We start from the raw sequence: 17,842 nt of genomic DNA, 5'->3' as shown, positions 1-17,842 counted from the left end.
ACCACCATCATCACTACCATCATCAGCATAATCATCACCACCATCACTACCATCATCAACCTCATCACTACCATCATCATCACTACCCTCATCAGCATGATCATTACCACCATCATCACTACCATCATCAAACTCATCACTACCATCATCAACCTCATCACTACCACCATCATCACTACCATCATCAGCATAATCATTACCACCATCATCACTACCATCATCAACCTCATCACTACCATCATCATCACTACCCCTCATCAGCATAATCATTACCAGCATCATCACTACCATCATCAACCTCATCACTATCATCATCAAATTCCAAAGCCTCTTACTACAAAAAAAAACTAAAATAAAAAACAACTGTGGTCCCAAAACGATGGAACTAGAAAAATCATTTACAATATGAATTCCCGTGTGAAACGTATCGTAGAAACCCGTCAAGCTGCCGCTGTGGTCGAGCGTCAAGGAGCTCGACGATGGAACAAACGCCACCCTGGTCCAAAAATGGTAGGGAAAAATAATCTCAATACATCAACGGTAAATTCCCGCGTGAGACGTATCGTAGAAACCCGCCAAACAGCCGCTCTAGTCGAACGTCAAGAAGCTCGCGAGTGGGTTAAAAGTCTCCAAACAGCCTCTTAAGTCGAAAGTCATGAAGTTCGACAAAGTTCCTGCCTACCACCATACGTAAATGAACTTAGTAGTGATGAGGTGAAAAATATAAAAGTCCTAAAACAAATTGGAGAGGGAACGAACGGCACTGTATCGCTCATCCAGTATGAGGGTGAGCTGAGGGCTATGAAAGTCCTCTGCGACTCCGATCTTGAATTTTTGTTCGAAGAGATCCAGATGCTCAGAAAACTGAACGGAGCTGGTGGTGCCCCTGTTTTGCATAGCGTTTGTATCGATCCCTTTATCATTATCCAGTCATATGTAGGGATGCCATACGAAGAATACTTATCACGTTCCTCACCCAATGAGGTTCTCTTCTCCCTGGTAAAACTTGGTGAAAGATTATCAGAAATTCACCAGAAAAATTTGTCACACAACGATTTGAAAGTAGACAACGTCACCGTCACCTTGCTGCCAGGTGGTGAGGCCGACCTACATATTATCGACTATGGTGAATGCAGCGTATTCGGTATGCCTTTAGACGAGGTATACAGTGTAATGGACAGTGCGCGCATCTACTGGGTTGCCCCAGAAGTGAAGAGGGGTGATGTCATCACACGCGCCTCCGACGTTTATTCATTCGGACACATAATTCATACGATTTATGCAGAGTTCACGAGCTTTAATGATTCCATTAAAACTCGCCTCCGCGATTTGCATCTGAGAGCCGCCAAAGTCGACCCCGAAGTCAGACTATCACTGGATAGCCTAATCGGTCATTTGACCGAACTGGCTCACCAAAACCAGTGAATAAAATTGTGAACGCGATACATATGTCATTGTAATATTTCTAATAAAGTTTCTTTGTTTATCCATACAAGTTTAATTTATATCATAACATTTTACATACTGTAATATAAACTGTGTAGTCAATATTATGCATAAACACTTTAGTTTGCCATATTTCGTAAAGAGCATGACCAATTTCAATGATTTTGTTTATATTTTACAGGTAAAATATACAATTAACCTAACCTAACCTAACTCACGATCCCCTCATGTTTACTCATTACTTGAGTGTTTATAAATAAATGTGACTCAGCCTTTAGTATAGCCTGTGGTGTACACTGTGTGGTGTACATTGTGTACACTGTGTGATGTACATTGTGTGGTGTACATTGTGTACACTCTGTGGTGTACAATGTATAAACTGGGTGTTATACAATTTTTCAATTGGGTTATATACACTGCGTAAACTAGGTGGTGTACATTGGGAATTGCTGCTACCGCGTCACGAGGGCTCGGGGGAGGGTGTTGACATAATGATCTTATATGCCCTGCAGAACTAATATGGCGTAAAGGAACAAGAAATAGTGTTATAAAGGAAATAGGTCATACCTTGCCTGCCACGCCATCTGTTGACAAATTTATTAACAGCTCAGTGAAAAGAAAATTGCGGGGGAATATCTAGCCAAAGGAGCTCCCTTTACCGATTACATCATCTTCCAGGGCCAATTATGAATATCTATATCATGGCGAAATGCACAAAGTTCTTTCTTATTGATTGAAGACCTGCTGTCGAGTTCGTCACTTTGTCAACAGGTGGCACAAGCTGCCTGACTCACTCCCTCTGACTATTTGGCGTGGCAGTATATAGCGAGATTAAAAAGTACGGAATTATTGGACTACTAACAATTCAGTTATTATTGTAGTTCTTAATAATAGGTTACTCTGAACGCTTGTTAACATTGAAACATTGACTTTATAACATTAGTAACTTACTGTTGTGGTTTTAACGCAGAATGACAATTTAATTAATGAATCCTGATGTTTGTTAATCATCTTGTACTTCGTTCCCACGCTGTTCTCCTATTGGGTGAGTGATACCCTGGTTCTATCTGATTACCTGATGAGAAAACTAGTTCCACACGTTAATAATTAGGCTGTTGTCTCAGGTAATAACAGCAGGTGAGTTCATAAATACGAGTTTCTGTCATTTTCTTGTTATTTCATTTCGTGCTTCACCTCACAAACTTATTAATATAACTGAGACTAAAATTTAATCAAGACATTGTGACAAAGTAAAATAGATTCAGTGTTAATAAAGTCAAGTAAATAAGTTAAATAAAGGCATTAGTATCTGTATATAGATTTCTTGTGTGTTTATCATAACCTCACTAAAGAGATTCTCAACTATCTGTGATATAAGAATATGCTATATGCTTTATTTTGTATAGAATTTGTATTATAAACCTTAATGCCTATCTCCATAAAGCTCATGAGAACTAACACCAGTATTTACTCAGATGTTTACAAATTAACATACAAACTGAAGTAGTGTTTATATTAAAGGAGAAAGATTTTAGTCATCAATTATTGTACTTAAGTCTACAGGGTTTGTGTAGGTGGTAATGATTAAGCTCCAAAGTTTCTGTTAATTCTCTGTTACGTTCACAGCTCCAGATCATGAGAGAGAGAGAGAGAGAGAGAGAGAGAGAGAGATCATACGGAACCTGGTATGTTTCATGGTGACACGAAAATCATACGGCAGGTTATAGTAATCATACGGTGAGGTCCTAGTAAACACCATAATCATTCTGAATCTCCGAGTTCATACGGCAGGCTGGCAGGACTCATACTGTACTTCATAAGGTGTTGTAAATCACACGGTACCTGTATGGACATATTGAAGAACATTTATCAACAGAGCTCTCATAAAACATCACTAGTATGACAGCCATTGATCATACGGGACTACCTGATGGACCTGTCACCTACGGCACCTTGTGAATGATATAACACGGGGATATCGACTGTACGGAGTCCTCTGTGTGATTTCCCAAAGCCTTATCATCCTCAGGGACTAAATATCATACGGCTGCTTTCGTCTTCAACACGGGACAACACGAATCATACACCATCAAGGAGATGTGAATCATACGGAGGTCTCATAAATCACCACCTGTATGACCTTCTTCTTCCTGACAGAGGGCTGTAGAGGCTCCGTGTCTGCCAGATCCATGAACGGGGAGTCGCCGTTCTCGTCGCCGTTCAGGTGGGCTTTCAGGAGTTCCACAATTCTGGCGTCGTTCCTCATCTTGGGGTCCATTTTGGAGAGAGCTTCCAGCCTACTGCTCAGCTGAATGGCATTGCGGAGGTCCTGTGGGAGAGAAGGAGTGGTAGAGAGTCCTTGAAGTCCTGTGGGTGGGAGAGAAGGAGTGGAAGAGAGTCCTTGAGGTCCTATGGGTGGGAGGGATGGAATAGGTAGGAACATGCGAGGTACCACAAGTGTAAAAGAGAGTTAATTAGTTCTATAGAGTGAGATAAATGCCTTATTTACGTGTATAAGCGTTACGTAGGCCTATAAGGAGCTACTTAGGCCTATAGGAAGAGTAAGCTAGGCCTATAAAGAGTTACTCAGGCTTTTTAGGAAGATGTGGAGCTATTTAGGAACTGTAGGCTGACTTGTGTTGACCTGTACTGACCCTAAGATCTTTCATCAGGTGGACGTCTATGTTGATATCGCCAGCCTGTTCACCGATACGACGCAGGTGATCAGCTAGGGGACCAGACAGCTCTCCAAGACGGCCACTCAGCTCCTGCCGCAGTCACAAGTAAGAGTAAACACACTAACTTGAAGCAAACAAATCATTAACTTAAAGTAAACAACATATTAACTAGAGACAAACAATACCATAATTTATAACATACATACATACATACATACATACATACATACATACATACATACATACATACATACATACTTACATACATACATACATACAGTAAGCTTTACCTTCATCTGTTGCCAGCTTTCAGCGTACTGCCGTCTAACGAGCTCAATGATGGTTGAGGTGAGAGCCAGGCCAATCAGAATATAGAGTGTACACACCAACATGAACTCCGTCCGTTCTGAGTGCGTGAACGAGAGAGTGAGTTAGTAAATGTGTGTGAGTTAGAGTAAGTGAGAGTGTGAGTTAGTGTGAGTTAGTGAAAATGTGTGAGTTATTGAGAGTGAGTGAATGAGTGAGTGAATGAGTGAGTGAATGAGATGTAAATAAAAATGAGGTCTTACTACTACTACTACTACTACTACTACTACTTTTTTATAGTGGCCTCCAGCCTCCCCAATAGCCACACCTTCGCCACCATTTATTTACCTTAATATTAAATATCCTAATACATAAGAAGCTATCCTATCTGTGTTAAATTAGTTGAGCCGCAGATCGATGCGGCATTCGGTGACTGTAGCCTCATAGTCGATATCTGCAGCAGTTGACGGAGTAGGGGCAGAAGCTCTCGTTCCCCTGAGGCAGAGCAAAGCCGACCGAAGGAGAGAGAAGGACAGTCGACATCTCATCCAGGCTGTGACATAACTTCTGGGCTGCTGCTTCTGTTCGGAGATCAGCTCCGCGAGTCTGGCGTAGAAACATCTTGCGCTTGGGCCCATCCCACCAGAGGTTGTGAACACTAGCGGAGTGAAGCTGCCTTGATCGACATTTTGAATTCTCTCCCCATATGCCCTTCTCTTGTCGTTCTCGTTCCTCCTATGTGCAGCATCGAGAGCTAGGTTACGGTGACAAACGGCCATGGGATCAAAAATCCTGATGTCGAAGAAGGCTCGCTGTCCCCGCGTCCAGAATCCTCGAGCACTGACGTCCACACGGGCTTCGTTAGATGTGTTTGAAGTCCTGTGTTGGAGGATCTCGCCATCCAGTGGAAGGAGGGTCGGTTCTACCATGACGTCCCGGCAGGTTTCCTTCAACATATTTGCTGTGAGATCCCTTACCTCGTCATGCCTCATGCATATGAAGCCCCCCTTCTTGCAAACCATGGCGTGATCGCCATCATAGGAATAGCCACACACGCATTGGGAGGGCAAACCATCTACTGGCCAACCGTATCTTAGAGCAATGGCATCTGTAAATTCTTGTTTGTTAAGGCTGAAACCATTTGCCCTTATCGGTAACGTAGTTAACCAGTTCGAGGCGCCCACCTCCTGCGCTATAGCTACTTTTTTTGTCAGATTTTCTGGAACCTGCAGCAATAGTTGCTGCAACATGTCATTTTGGCAGTGCTGCCGATCTGTTGTAATGGATCTACGGATCTTATTAACTTCGCTGGTGTCCACTTCCCCTGTTGCATTCTGGGCTATTATGTGGTCAGTGAGGGCTGCCGTGAGCTTAAGTGAATTTTGATGTTCAGAGTCAGCAATCTCCTCTGGATTAGTTAGTCCCATCCCTCCCAGTCTTGGTGGAAGTGCAAGAAGTGTTCTTTCTACTGGGGTTAAGTCGTGGTGTTTCACTAGTTTGGGAATGAACTTGACACTGATTGCTTCTTCCAAAGGGTGGAGGAGGGGTCGGATCTCAGGGATGGTACGCATCAGGTAGTTCCAACGATGCTTGACTCCATGTGTGAATGCTGCAAAGGCCGCATGTGGCTCTGTGTTAGCAATCTCCGATAGAGCATGGATTTCGCTAACCCACTCATTCACCTTTCCCTTACTACTACTACTACTACTACTATTCAATCATAAAAATAATAATAATTATAGTGTTCATAATATCAACATCAACTACAATAATATTAAGAAGAGCATTAACCTAACCTAACCTAACCTAACCCAACCTAACTCTTAACACACACACACACACACACACACATAGACTCACCAGGGACCAGATCACCCAGGCCGATTGTAGTCATGGTGATGAAACAAAAGTAAAACGCCTCGAAGAACGTCCAGTCCTCCCACAGGATAAAGATGCCTCCTCCTATAGAGATGTACACAAGCAAGGCCCCAACTGCACCCAGTACAACTAACCCACGGGAGCCTGGTCCTGTACCCGTTAATCGGAGCTTCTGCAAGGAGATCGCCGTCAGGGGGTTTAAGTGAATGTTCAGTCCTTCTACGGGATAAAGAGGGTCTTATTCTATAGATACATGAAGACACACGAGTAACAACGCTCCCCTACGGCACCTAACACCACCAGGACGTCGTCAGGAGGGGTTATAGTTAGCGCCATCTGTAGGTTGAGGGGAAGATTGTTATATCAGTGAGATCAGGGGAGAGAGAGACGGAGATATGAGGAAAGGAGAATGAAGGAAAGCAAATGAGATGGAGAGATAGAGGCAATAGAAAAGATAGAGAGACAGACTGAGGGATAGACAGCAGTCATTTCTAGACGAAAACAATTTCCCGAAATGTCTAAACTTGGAACCAGAGCAGAGTTAAGTGTGTGTGTGTGTGTGTGTGTGTGTGTGTGTGTGTGTGTGTGTGTCTGTGTGTGTTGCCGTCTGTATTAAGGCCACACACACACACACACACACACACACACACACACACACACGCCATGAGTTTCAGAAATGGATAGAAGGAAATTGCCTCAGTCAGTCACACACAAACAATAAATAAAACAAAAGCACATTAATTCTCCTGTGTTTTGTGACTTGGTTTATCGAGCCCCCGACCTATAAACAGGAGAGAGAGAGAGAGAGAGAGAGAGAGGGGGGGGGGGGGGAGCCTCAAAATATGACCAAACCTTCCAAGAACTAGTGTCAGGTGCTTTGTGGAGTAGCTAAAACTCATCCCAGATCAAGATAATGTTATGACTTCATTGTACCTGACTCCATTATACCTGACTCCATTGTACCTGACTCCATTGTACCTGATTCCATTGTACCTGACTCCATTATACCTGACTCCATTATACCTGACTCCATTATACCTGACTCCATTGTACCTGACTCCATTGTACCTGACTCCATTGTCTGTCTACGACTCCATTATACGACTCCATTGTACCTGACTCCATTGTACCTGACTCCATTGTACCCGATTCCATTGTACTGACTCCATTATACCTGACTCCATTATACCTGACTCCATTATACCGACTCCATTTACCTGACTCATTATACCTGACTCCATTATACCTGACTCCATTATACCTGACTCCATTGTACCTGACTCCATTGTACCTGACTCCATTGTACCTGACTCTGTTCCGTGTTCTTAAGCTGTTGTTAATTATTGTTTTCGTGTTTTTTTATTGTTCATGTATTCGTGTGTTTTATGAGTGTGCTTTGTGATTTAACAGTTAGTCTCGCAGTCACTCAGTCACTCAGTCAGTCCGTCAGTCAGTAACTCTGTCAGTCACTCAGTCAAATCAGTAGATGTGTCAGTCATTCAGTCAGTCGGTCAGTCAGTCAGGCAGTCATGCTCGTGTTGATATACAGGAATTGCACGCACCCAGCAGACCTCCTTCCTCCTCTTCCTTTCCCTCCTCCTTCCTCCTTCTTCCTCCTCCTCCTCCTCCTTCTTCCTTCTTCTCCTCCTCCTCTTCCTCCTCCTCCTCTTCCTCCTCCTCCTCCTCCTTCCTTCTTCCTCCTCCTCTTCCTTCTTCCTCCTCCTCCTCCTTCTTCCTCCTCCTCTTCCTTCTTCCTCCTCCTTCTTCCTCTCCCTCCTTCCTCCTCTTCCTTCTTTCCTCCTCTTCCTTCTTCCCCCTCCCTCCTCCTCCCTCCTCCCTCTCCTTCTTCCCCTCTCCTCCTCTTTCCTCCCTCCTCCTCTTCCTTCTTCCCTCTCCCTGCCCCTCCTCCTCCTCCTCTTCCTCTTCTTCCCTCTCCTGCTCCTCCTCCTCTTCCTTCTTCCTCCTCCTCCTCCTCCTTCCTTCTTCTCCTCCTCCTCCTCCTCTTCCCTTCTTCCCCCTCCTCCTCCTCTTCCTTCTTCCCCCTCCTCCTTTCTCCTCCTCCTCCCTTCCTTCTTCCTCCTCCTTCTTCCTCCTCTTCTCCTTCTTCCCTCCCCTCCTCCTTCCTTCTTCCTCCTCCTCCTCCTCCTCCTCTCCTCCTCTTCCTCCTCCTCTTCCTTCTTCCTCCTCCTTCTTCCTCCTCCTCTTCCTTCTTCCCCCTCCTCCCTCTTCCTTCTTCCCTCTTCTTCCCTCCCTCCTCCTCCTCCTCCTCTTCCCTTCTTCCCTCCTCCTCCTCCTCCTCCTCTTCCTTCTTCCCTCCTCCTCTTCTCCTCCTCCTCCTCTTCCTTCTTCCCTCTCCTGCTCCTCCTCCTCCTCTTCCTCTCCCTCCTCCTCCTCCTCCTCCTCAGACCCAAACTTTATCTACCAACACGCCAATCTGCCACTCGCGTTTTTATTACATTTTACCGCTACGGAAACAACCCTTGATCATAGTCTTTCTTATACACTATTTTGTTTACGTTTCTGGTTGTCTGTGTTTGGTTGCGTGCGTGCGTGTGTGTGTGGAGGTGTGGTTGTATTTTTTGTATGTACGTTGATTTGGTGTGTGAGTAATTTTTTATTTATTTTTTTTTGTTTCTAAATTAAATGTAATGTATTTAAGGGTAATTTAACGTGATTTAATTTAATTTAATCTACACACCTGACGGATATTTCTCTCTGCTACATACAGGTACATACATAATCGTGACCACTAACGCCGCTGAGCTTACATAAATCTTCAGCGATACACGGTGTTATTACCTGCCGTCTCTCTCGCCACTATTATGCTACATGGCAACTGTACCTGCTACGGGAGTGTTGCCCACCTGTGATTATTATTATTATTATTATTATTATTATTATTATTATTATTATTATTATTATTATTATTATTAGTAGTAGTAGTATAGTAGTAGTAGTAGTAGTGGTAGTAGTAGTAGTAGTAGTAGTAGTTGTAGTAGTTGTAGTCGTGTCAGTTAGTGGTTTATACAGGTGTGTGTGTGTGTGTGTGTGTGTGTGTGTACGCATCTGCATGTCTGTATGAATGTTTATATGCTGAACACGTATATAACAGCAGTACACCTTAAGAACACCTCAACAGCAGCAGAACACCTCACTCACCTTGACGGCTCCACAGTTCTTGGTGATAGCGTGGAAGTTCTTAGAGAATGATGAGACCAAGTTAGCGAAGATGTTTCCCAGGTCTGATATTACAGTCAGGGTAACCGGGATACCCACGAACCCATACAGGATACAGAAGAACCTGCCCCATGCTGTAACCGGAGCCATATTGCCGTACCCTGAGGTGTGAGGAGAGGGGGGTGAGTGAGAGGGGATGATGAGAGGGGAGAAAGGGTAGATGGAAAGGAAGAGAGAAAAGAATGGAGGAAGTAGAGAGAGAGAGAGAGAGAGGGGAGGGAGGGGTCTGGGGGCATAGTTAGAACGACTAGATTTACATACGACACTAATAGACCCCTGAGATAGTTAAACCTCTTGTGTGTGTGTGTGTGTGTGTCAGGTCGTAGTTACGTGGTTACTAATGAGCTGTGTGTACCTAGTTATTATTTAGGCATCATGGTGAAGTAGTAGTAGTTGTTATTGTTAGTGTACTATTAGTGTAGTGTAGCAGTGGTTACACACGCACGCACACGCACACGCACGCACACACACACACACACACAATACGCCACACCTATAGTGGTATACAGTGGAAGCAATACACTTTCAATATAGTTCCATTGGTAACTTGGTTCTGAGGCCGGAGTGTGAGACACGCCTGCCTGACCGCTGTTTTTACTTTACCTCATACCAAGCCGCAGCGCTATTTCGACACCCGCACCTGCAGGAGAGAGAGAGATAGGAGAGAGAGAGAGAGAGAGAGAGAGAGAGAGAGAGAGAGAGACAAGTTTATCATACAGCAGAAATTCTAATGTGAAGAAAATGACACCACTAATATGACACCACTAATATGACACCACCTGTATGACCCACTTATATGACACCACCAATATGACACCACTAATAGACACCACTAATATGACACCACTATTATGACACCACTAATATGACACCACCAGTATGACCCACTTATATGACACCACTTATATGACACCACTAATATGACACCACCAGTATGACACCACTAGGGTCTCAGTATACTCAGGCTTGACACATAAACACAGGCTTAAGGGAGAGATATAGACCAGTATACTGAGGCCATGTGACGGAGTATAATGACGTCATAACCTCTTCCTCTTCCTCCTCTTCCTCCTACTCCTCCTACTCCTCCTCCTCCTCCTCCTCCTCTTCCTCCTCTTCCTATTCTCCTCCCTCCTCCCCCCTCCTCCTCCTCCTCACACACACACACACACACACACACTTGGTTCATGTTTGTCAGTAATTCTGTGGGCATGTGGGAGTGACCATAATATACACACACATGTACACATATCCTTTACGTACATGAATGAGAATCTTACGTACACATGTAGACACAGAACCTTAATTAGTTTGGATATAGTGTGTGTGTGTGTGTGTGTGTGCGTGTCGGTCTTGCTGAAGCTTAAGAAATTATTATGCAGTAAATTTTTGTTGGGTTGAGTTTAATCCTCCTTCCTTCTTCTTCCTTCAGCCTTCCTTCTCCTCCCTCTTCCCTTCCCCCTTCTTCCTTCACCTCTCTCCCATCTACCCCCTCCCCTTCACTTCCTGACTTACTTCACTGACTTGACTGATGGAGGTTTTCGTCGTTACTTAAGAGTATTTATTCTTGTAGTTATTCTGTTGTACTTACATAATCTCGGAGGAGAGAGAGAGAGAGAGAGAGAGAGAGAGAGTGATCAGAACCTTACTTATTATCAAACTCCTTTTCAGAATTTACAGTGACTCTCTCTCTCTCACCTGGTACTCAGCTCTCTCTCTTCTTCTTTTCTTTTCTCTCTCTCTCTCACCTGGTACTTGAAGAGCGAGGGGCGGACATATTCACCAGCGCCTGAAGGAACTCGGAGCGACTCTTGACCAAGGCGGCTCCAGCAACCCCCTGAGCCTGTACCTCTGCTGGATGTTCCAACACCTGGAAGATCTGGAAGACAGGTGTAAGGACAGGTGTAAAGACAGGTGTAAGATAGATATTCTCATTACATACATACACACACATACAGCAAGAGAGAGAGAGAGAGAGAGAGAGAGAGAGAGAGAGACTACCAGTGGTCAGGCCATCAGTAGTCACAGTGTTACCAACATTACCAATCACCATAAGAGCTACAATATGTACAGTAAACTAGCAGGGTAGCCAACATTGCTCCCTCCCCCTCCCCCCTTAGGACGGTTTGAAGTTTTATTTTTACTACGAGATAAAAAATGGAGTCTTGATATTTTACTGTAATTGATATTATTATTAGAGATGCTATTTTTTTTTTTTTTAGTAGAATTTGGGTTAAAAGATTAAATATAAGGTCAGGAAGGGAGATGGGCGGGGGATTGTTTTTTTTGTGTGTGTGTTCCAATAATGTTTGACGTGGTGGTCATCGATCACCCTCTACTCGTATCAGGCTTCTAAAAGATTAATCACAAAAACTTTACTTTAGGAAATATTACTTTATTTTGGGGTGGTATCTTTTTATATTTGGTGTTCTTTATCTTGTTTTTATAGAGAGATTGTGTTTTTTTTTTGTGAATATAGAGAGAAATTCGGTGTTAGTGCTTTTAAATTAAGGGAGATGGGATGTCAGCTGAACACACACACACACACACACTAGATGGCGCCATAAACAAATAATGACGTCACATATCCACCATACTCTCTCTCTCTCTCTCTCTCTCTCTCTCTCTCTCTCTCTCTCTCTCTCACCTTGGCCCCAGCGGCTGTATACACAATGAAGAACAGAAATAGACCGAACTTCGGCGCGTTCTTCTTCAGGCTCGTTACCCATGCCACCCAGCGACTTCCCAGTGCCCTTGCCACCCCGCCACCGCCCACGCCGCCCACCTCCGCCTCGTTGTTCCTACACATATGGGTGGTTGGGTGGTCCACTGGATCTGTAATAGAGAGTGTGAGTGATAATGTGATGAGAAACAATTAATGTGAGAAAGAGAGAGAGAAAGAGGAGAGAGAGAGAGAGAAAGAGAGAGAGAGAGAGAGAGAGAGAGAGAAGGACAAAGGGTACAAAAACAATAATATCACATAAACTCACTACAACACAGCCAAGACCACACAGTAAAGACAGGTAACATAACTAATCATTCCAGGTAGCTCAACACATTACAGGTAATAAGCAGGTGTAAACGTAATTCCTCCCCTCCCCTTCATTATCCTCAATATATCACGAAGTTAAAAGCCTAGAAGTAATGTAATGTTAACTTCAGCTCCCCGGAACACGTATTCATACTTGGGTGTCTTGTTTAATTCACCATTTCCATGCTTGTCTACACCTGCCGAGGGAACCATTCTCATAAATTACTGACAGGGATATGATTTAGTTATTAATTTTTTTTATATAAGGTAATAATTTCTTGCTATGTATCTAAGGTATTATATGTAATGATAATAATGACGTTTGTTTACCTTATTGAGTCTTTAAGGTGTGTTTAATTGGCTCAGTGAACACCTGTTATACCTGGGGGATTTTATACCTGACTTATTGGTAATGTTGCAAGATGGTGGTGATAGTGGTGGTGGTGGTGGTAGTGGTGGTGGTGGTGGTGATAGTGGTGATAGTGGTGGTGGTGATGGTAGTGATGGTGGTGATAGTGGTGGTGATAGTGGTGATGGTGGTGATGGTGGTGATAGTGGTGGTGATAGTGATGGTGATGGTGATAGTTTTGGTGATAGTGGTGATGGTGGTGATAGTGGTGGTGATAGTGGTGGTGGTATATCCTTGAATAATATTCTATTGTGTAACTTGTAAAACATCTGGACATGAGTTTGCAGTATTGAGACTTGAACTTTGAGCTGGTGGACGTGACAACAACACGAGTCAGTCAGTGAGTCAGTCAGTCAGTCAGTCAGTCAGTTAGATGAAATGATTTTAAGCTCTATAATGTCCCCACCACTAATTACATTATTGTTTGTGTAATACGAAATAATTACACCTTTGCATGTATTACACCTGAGTTAGTGGCGCACCGGATTCGGATAGGGATTCATTCATGTTCGGATTCGCCTACTTTAAACAAACCATTCCTTACCCTAACCAAATCTAATCTCCCCTAACGTAACTTCACCCACCCCTAACCTACCCCTAACACTAACCTAGCTTAACCTGATCTTATACCTACTGCCTAAATATGAAAACAAAAACTAGTTCCGGGTTCGTTTGCTGGGATTAGCTTTACGCGGTATGAGTGAACCAGAGTGATTTATGAACTGGTGAAAAATCGAATGTTGCAGTGCGTGTTATGGTGAATGTTGCAGTGCGTGTTATGGTGAATGTTGCAGTGCGTGTTATGGTGAATGTTGCAGTGCGTGTTATGGTGAATGTTGCAGTGCGTGTTATGGTGAATGTTGCAGTGCGTGTTATGGTGAATGTTGCAGTGCGTGTTATGGTGAATGTTGCAGTGCGTGTTGTGGGAAGGTAACTATGCATCAGGGGTCCGCAGGTGATTCAAGAACAATGGTAAAAGACTATGGTGTTTCTCAGGTTAGGTTAGGTTAGGGTAAACCATTGCCTTCAGGGGTTAAACCATCGTCTTCAGGGGTTAAACCATCGTCTTCAGGGGGTTAAACCATCGCCTTCAGGGGTTAAACCATCGTCCTCAAAGGGGTTTATGTTTGTTCGTGTGTCTGGTGAGTTAGATAAACAGAAGCAAGTATTTCGCTCAGATAATACTCGTCAATATTGCTCAACCTGGAGAGAAGCACTGTCTAGCGCCATGATATTTACACAAGGGGAAATGAGTCTTGAACATAAAAACACATTCCATAATTTCCTTTGCATATCATCACCCTTCTCTCTCTCTCTCTCTCTCTCTCTCTCTCTCTCTCTCTTGTTGTGGCTGTTTGACTAACCGTAATTGCGACAACTGACATTGATTAATTAGACTGTACCTGCAGGAGATAATGTGATTAGATTATTGGTTAAGGTAAGAGACGGAGAGAGAGGGGGCAAATAATAGGTCACGTCACCTGCCGACGTTTAGGTAATATGCTATAATTACCCACAGAGTAGAAGACACGTTGTATTACTCTCTCTCTCTCTCTCTCTCTCTCTCTCTCTCTCTCTCTCTCTCTCTCGCTCTCTCTCTCTCTCGTGAACACTCCTCGTTACGTTTCAAGCTTAACCCTTTCATCAGGTGTGCAGCAAAATAGGTAAGCGTAATTCAGAGAAACGCAGGGCTATTTACATGATAAAACCGGGTCATTTACAAGAACAAAAAGCGAAAGACGCATAAACCCGAGTCACGTACACGATAAAAATGCGTCATATGCAAGGGAAAAGTGAACTAGTTATGATATGAAGCAGAACAGTTAACATGATGGAATATATAACATTATATCACGTTAAAAGTGAAAATTTAAACCTTTTGGAGGTAAACTTGGATATTTTAACTCAAAGACATTTACAGTTTAGTAACCATTTATTAGATCAAATTTAACTTATTTTTTTTCCAGGAAAAAAGTGATGATTCGTTACCATTTTCGATAATAATACAATAGTTTCCCTTCATATCATTTTCTTTGATTATCTTTTTATTTGTGTATAACCGATGTAAACTATAATCTACTCCGGCCTCTGTGTATTGGGTGTATTGTGCGGCCTCTGTGTACTGGGTGTATTGTGCGGCCTCTGTGTACTGGGTGTATTGTGCGGCCTCTGTGTACTGGTGGTATTGTGGCCTCTGTGTACTGGGTGTATTGTGCGGCCTCTGTACTGGTATTGTGTCTCTGTGTACTGTGTATTGGTGGCCCTCTGTGTACTGGTGTATTGTGCGGGCCTCTTGTACTGGGTGTATTGTGCGGCCTCTGGTACTGGTGTATTGTGCGGCCTCTGTGTACTGGGTGTGGCCAGGCTCCTGTGTACTGGTGTGTATTGTGCGGCCTCTCTACTGGGTGTATTGTGCGTCTCTACTGGTGTATTGTGCGGCCTCTGTGTACTGTGTATTGTGTGGCCCTTGTGTACTGTGTATAGTGGCCTGTACTGTGTATTGTGCGGCCTCTCTACTGGGTAGTGGCCTCTGTGTACTGGGTGTATTGTGTGGCCTCTGTGTACTGGTTGTATTAGGACAAGGTGTAGTAACGTGGGGACCTCCAGCGGCTGGGGTGAGTGTTACCATCTTCCATGTGAGTTATATTGTTTATTAAAAGGTAACTCGTGAGAAAACAGTTTATGGCCACAACATTCTGCTGTCATACGAATTTATATAACTACTACTATATAAACACATAATATAAACCAGAGAATATATATATATACAAAAACACAATAGTACTTTGATTTAACATATAAACTCTGGAATTTTAACTATAACAAACGCCATTTGACCTTACCTGAACACACCTGAACACCTAAAAATCCAGACTCCGGGACGATTCAGCTCAGGGCGGTCATGAGGAGTGATGAAGCAATGGTTTTTTATTGAGTAAGGGAGTTTCTCATTGACCTGTATTGATGAAAGGCGGAGATATGAGGTGAATGTTTGTTTTGTGTGCTTTGTAGTGGTGTTTAATGTGGGTTATGTTTTAATGATGATGATAATAATGGTAGAGATGTTAATACGGTTTTTATATTTGAAGAGTCTCTCATACAATCACTATAACACTATTATTACCACTACCTCCACTACTACCAATGCCGTCACTATCACCACACCACCACCACACCACCACCTCACCACACCACCCTCACAACACCCTCACCACACCACATCACCACCACACCACCACATCACCACCACACCACCACCCCTCACCACACCACCAACCTCACCACACCTCACCACACCACCACCCTCACCACACCCTCACCACACCGCAGTCAACGCGTCACTGTGTTTGTTGACATGCAGCTCAAACCTGAACGATACTTTGTGAATCACCGACGACACGCAACACTTCTCTGTCCTTTCGTTCAAAATATCCCAGATTTATAAACTTTCGTCTCGTATCAAAAGATTATCGGATGTAAATTACTAGTTTGTTAATCTTAAGTAAAATCAAAGCTATTTGTTAGTTCTTATTAGAGTAAACATCGTGGGTTAGGTTTCCATGTTGTAATAGTTAAGGAAAATTGACGCCTTGAAGTGGGAGGGAAGTACAAGAAGCGTCTAGGGAAGGATGGCTACTGGGAACCTTCCATACTAAGACCACGCCCTTCCTCTTGTGACCACGCCCACCTCCTCTTGTGACCACGCCCGCCCCTTTTTGTGACCACGCCCACCTCCTCTAGTGACCACGCTCCTTCTTGTGACCACGCCCACCTCCTTCTTGTGACCACGCCCACCTCTTCTTGTGACCACGCCCACCCCTTCTTGTGACCACGCCCACTACATTAACCAACCCATGTTAGTTAACCACGCCCACTTCACGCCCACACCATTAACCACGCCCACCTTACAGTATCACTTGTGGGTTATCGAGGTTCTTCTGTCTGTGTATTAATATTATGAGATGACAGTGTGTAGTGGTGTGGTGCCGGAGACAGACAGACAGACAGACAGACAGACGACAGTTACAATGGCGTCAATACTGTGCTAAGACTCTAACTACTTACCTATCTTACTGTAGTTAATTATTAAGTTGAAGGCTTATTAAGACTTGGAGCCCATTAGGATTTGGGGCCATTGGATTTGGGGCCCATTAGGATTTGGAGACCATTAGGATTTGGGCCCATATTGGGATTTGGGGCCCATTAGGTTTAGGGGCCCATTAGGATTTGGGGCCCATAAGTTAGGCCCATTGGGATTTGGAACCATTAGGTTGAGACCATTAAGATTTGGGGCCTATTAGGACTTGGGGTCCCACTAATACTTGGGGCCCATTAAGACTTGGGGCCTTAAGACTTGGGGCCCATTAACATTGGGGCCCTAATAGGACTCATTCAGTAAGACTTTGGTGCTTAATGGAGAAAGAAGAGGTTAAGTACTAAGTGTGACCCCCCTCTCCCTCCTCTTTTCCTCTCTCTCTCTCTCTCTCTCTCCTCTTTCCTTCGCTGCTCGTAAACTGCTTCTGTGTGTGTGTGTGTGTGTGTGTGTGTGTGTGTGTGTGTGTGTGTGTGTGTGTGTGTGTGTGTGTGTGTGTGTGTGTGTGTGTGTGTGTGTGTGCTGTTGTGTGTGTGTGTGTGTGTGTGTGTGTGTCTGTGTTCTTGTTTCTCATTCTCTTTTCTCCTCCTCGTCCCCTCCTCCTCCTCTTCCTCCTCCCCTCCCCTCCCTCCTCCTCCCCTCCCCCTCACCCTCCTCCTCCCCCTCTCCTCCTCCTCCTCCTCCTCCTCCCTCCTCCTCCTCCTCCTCCTCCTCCTCCTCCTCCTCCTCCTCCTCCTCCTCCTCCTCCCTCCTCCTCCTCCCCT

The 17,842-nt window shown here is 44.0% G+C and overlaps 2 protein-coding genes across 2 annotated transcripts; one reads left to right on the top strand and one right to left on the bottom strand.

Annotated features, from left to right (window-relative positions):
• Positions 1 to 400: 400 nt before the first annotated feature.
• LOC121860666 (potassium channel subfamily K member 15-like) lies at positions 401 to 15,912 on the bottom strand. Its single transcript, XM_042357946.1, has 9 exons — positions 15,829 to 15,912; positions 12,193 to 12,380; positions 11,294 to 11,424; positions 10,726 to 10,748; positions 9,468 to 9,646; positions 6,291 to 6,480; positions 4,415 to 4,530; positions 4,101 to 4,214; positions 401 to 3,775 (listed from the first exon to the last, which is right to left on the bottom strand). Exons 2-9 carry the CDS (start codon positions 12,352 to 12,354, stop codon positions 3,551 to 3,553), a joined length of 1,140 nt encoding a protein of 379 aa, XP_042213880.1. The 5' UTR covers positions 12,355 to 12,380; positions 15,829 to 15,912; the 3' UTR covers positions 401 to 3,550.
• LOC121860667 (tyrosine-protein kinase Srms-like) lies at positions 802 to 1,425 on the top strand. The gene has a single exon (XM_042357947.1). It carries the CDS (start codon positions 802 to 804, stop codon positions 1,423 to 1,425), a length of 624 nt encoding a protein of 207 aa, XP_042213881.1.
• Positions 15,913 to 17,842: the final 1,930 nt, after the last annotated feature.

Source organism: Homarus americanus, unplaced genomic scaffold (assembly GCF_018991925.1).
Source record: "Homarus americanus isolate GMGI-L3 unplaced genomic scaffold, GMGI_Hamer_2.0 scaffold34003, whole genome shotgun sequence".
Taxonomy (NCBI): domain Eukaryota; kingdom Metazoa; phylum Arthropoda; class Malacostraca; order Decapoda; family Nephropidae; genus Homarus; species Homarus americanus.
Note: the sequence above shows the minus strand (reverse complement) of the source record. Positions and strands in the feature narration are given on the sequence as shown.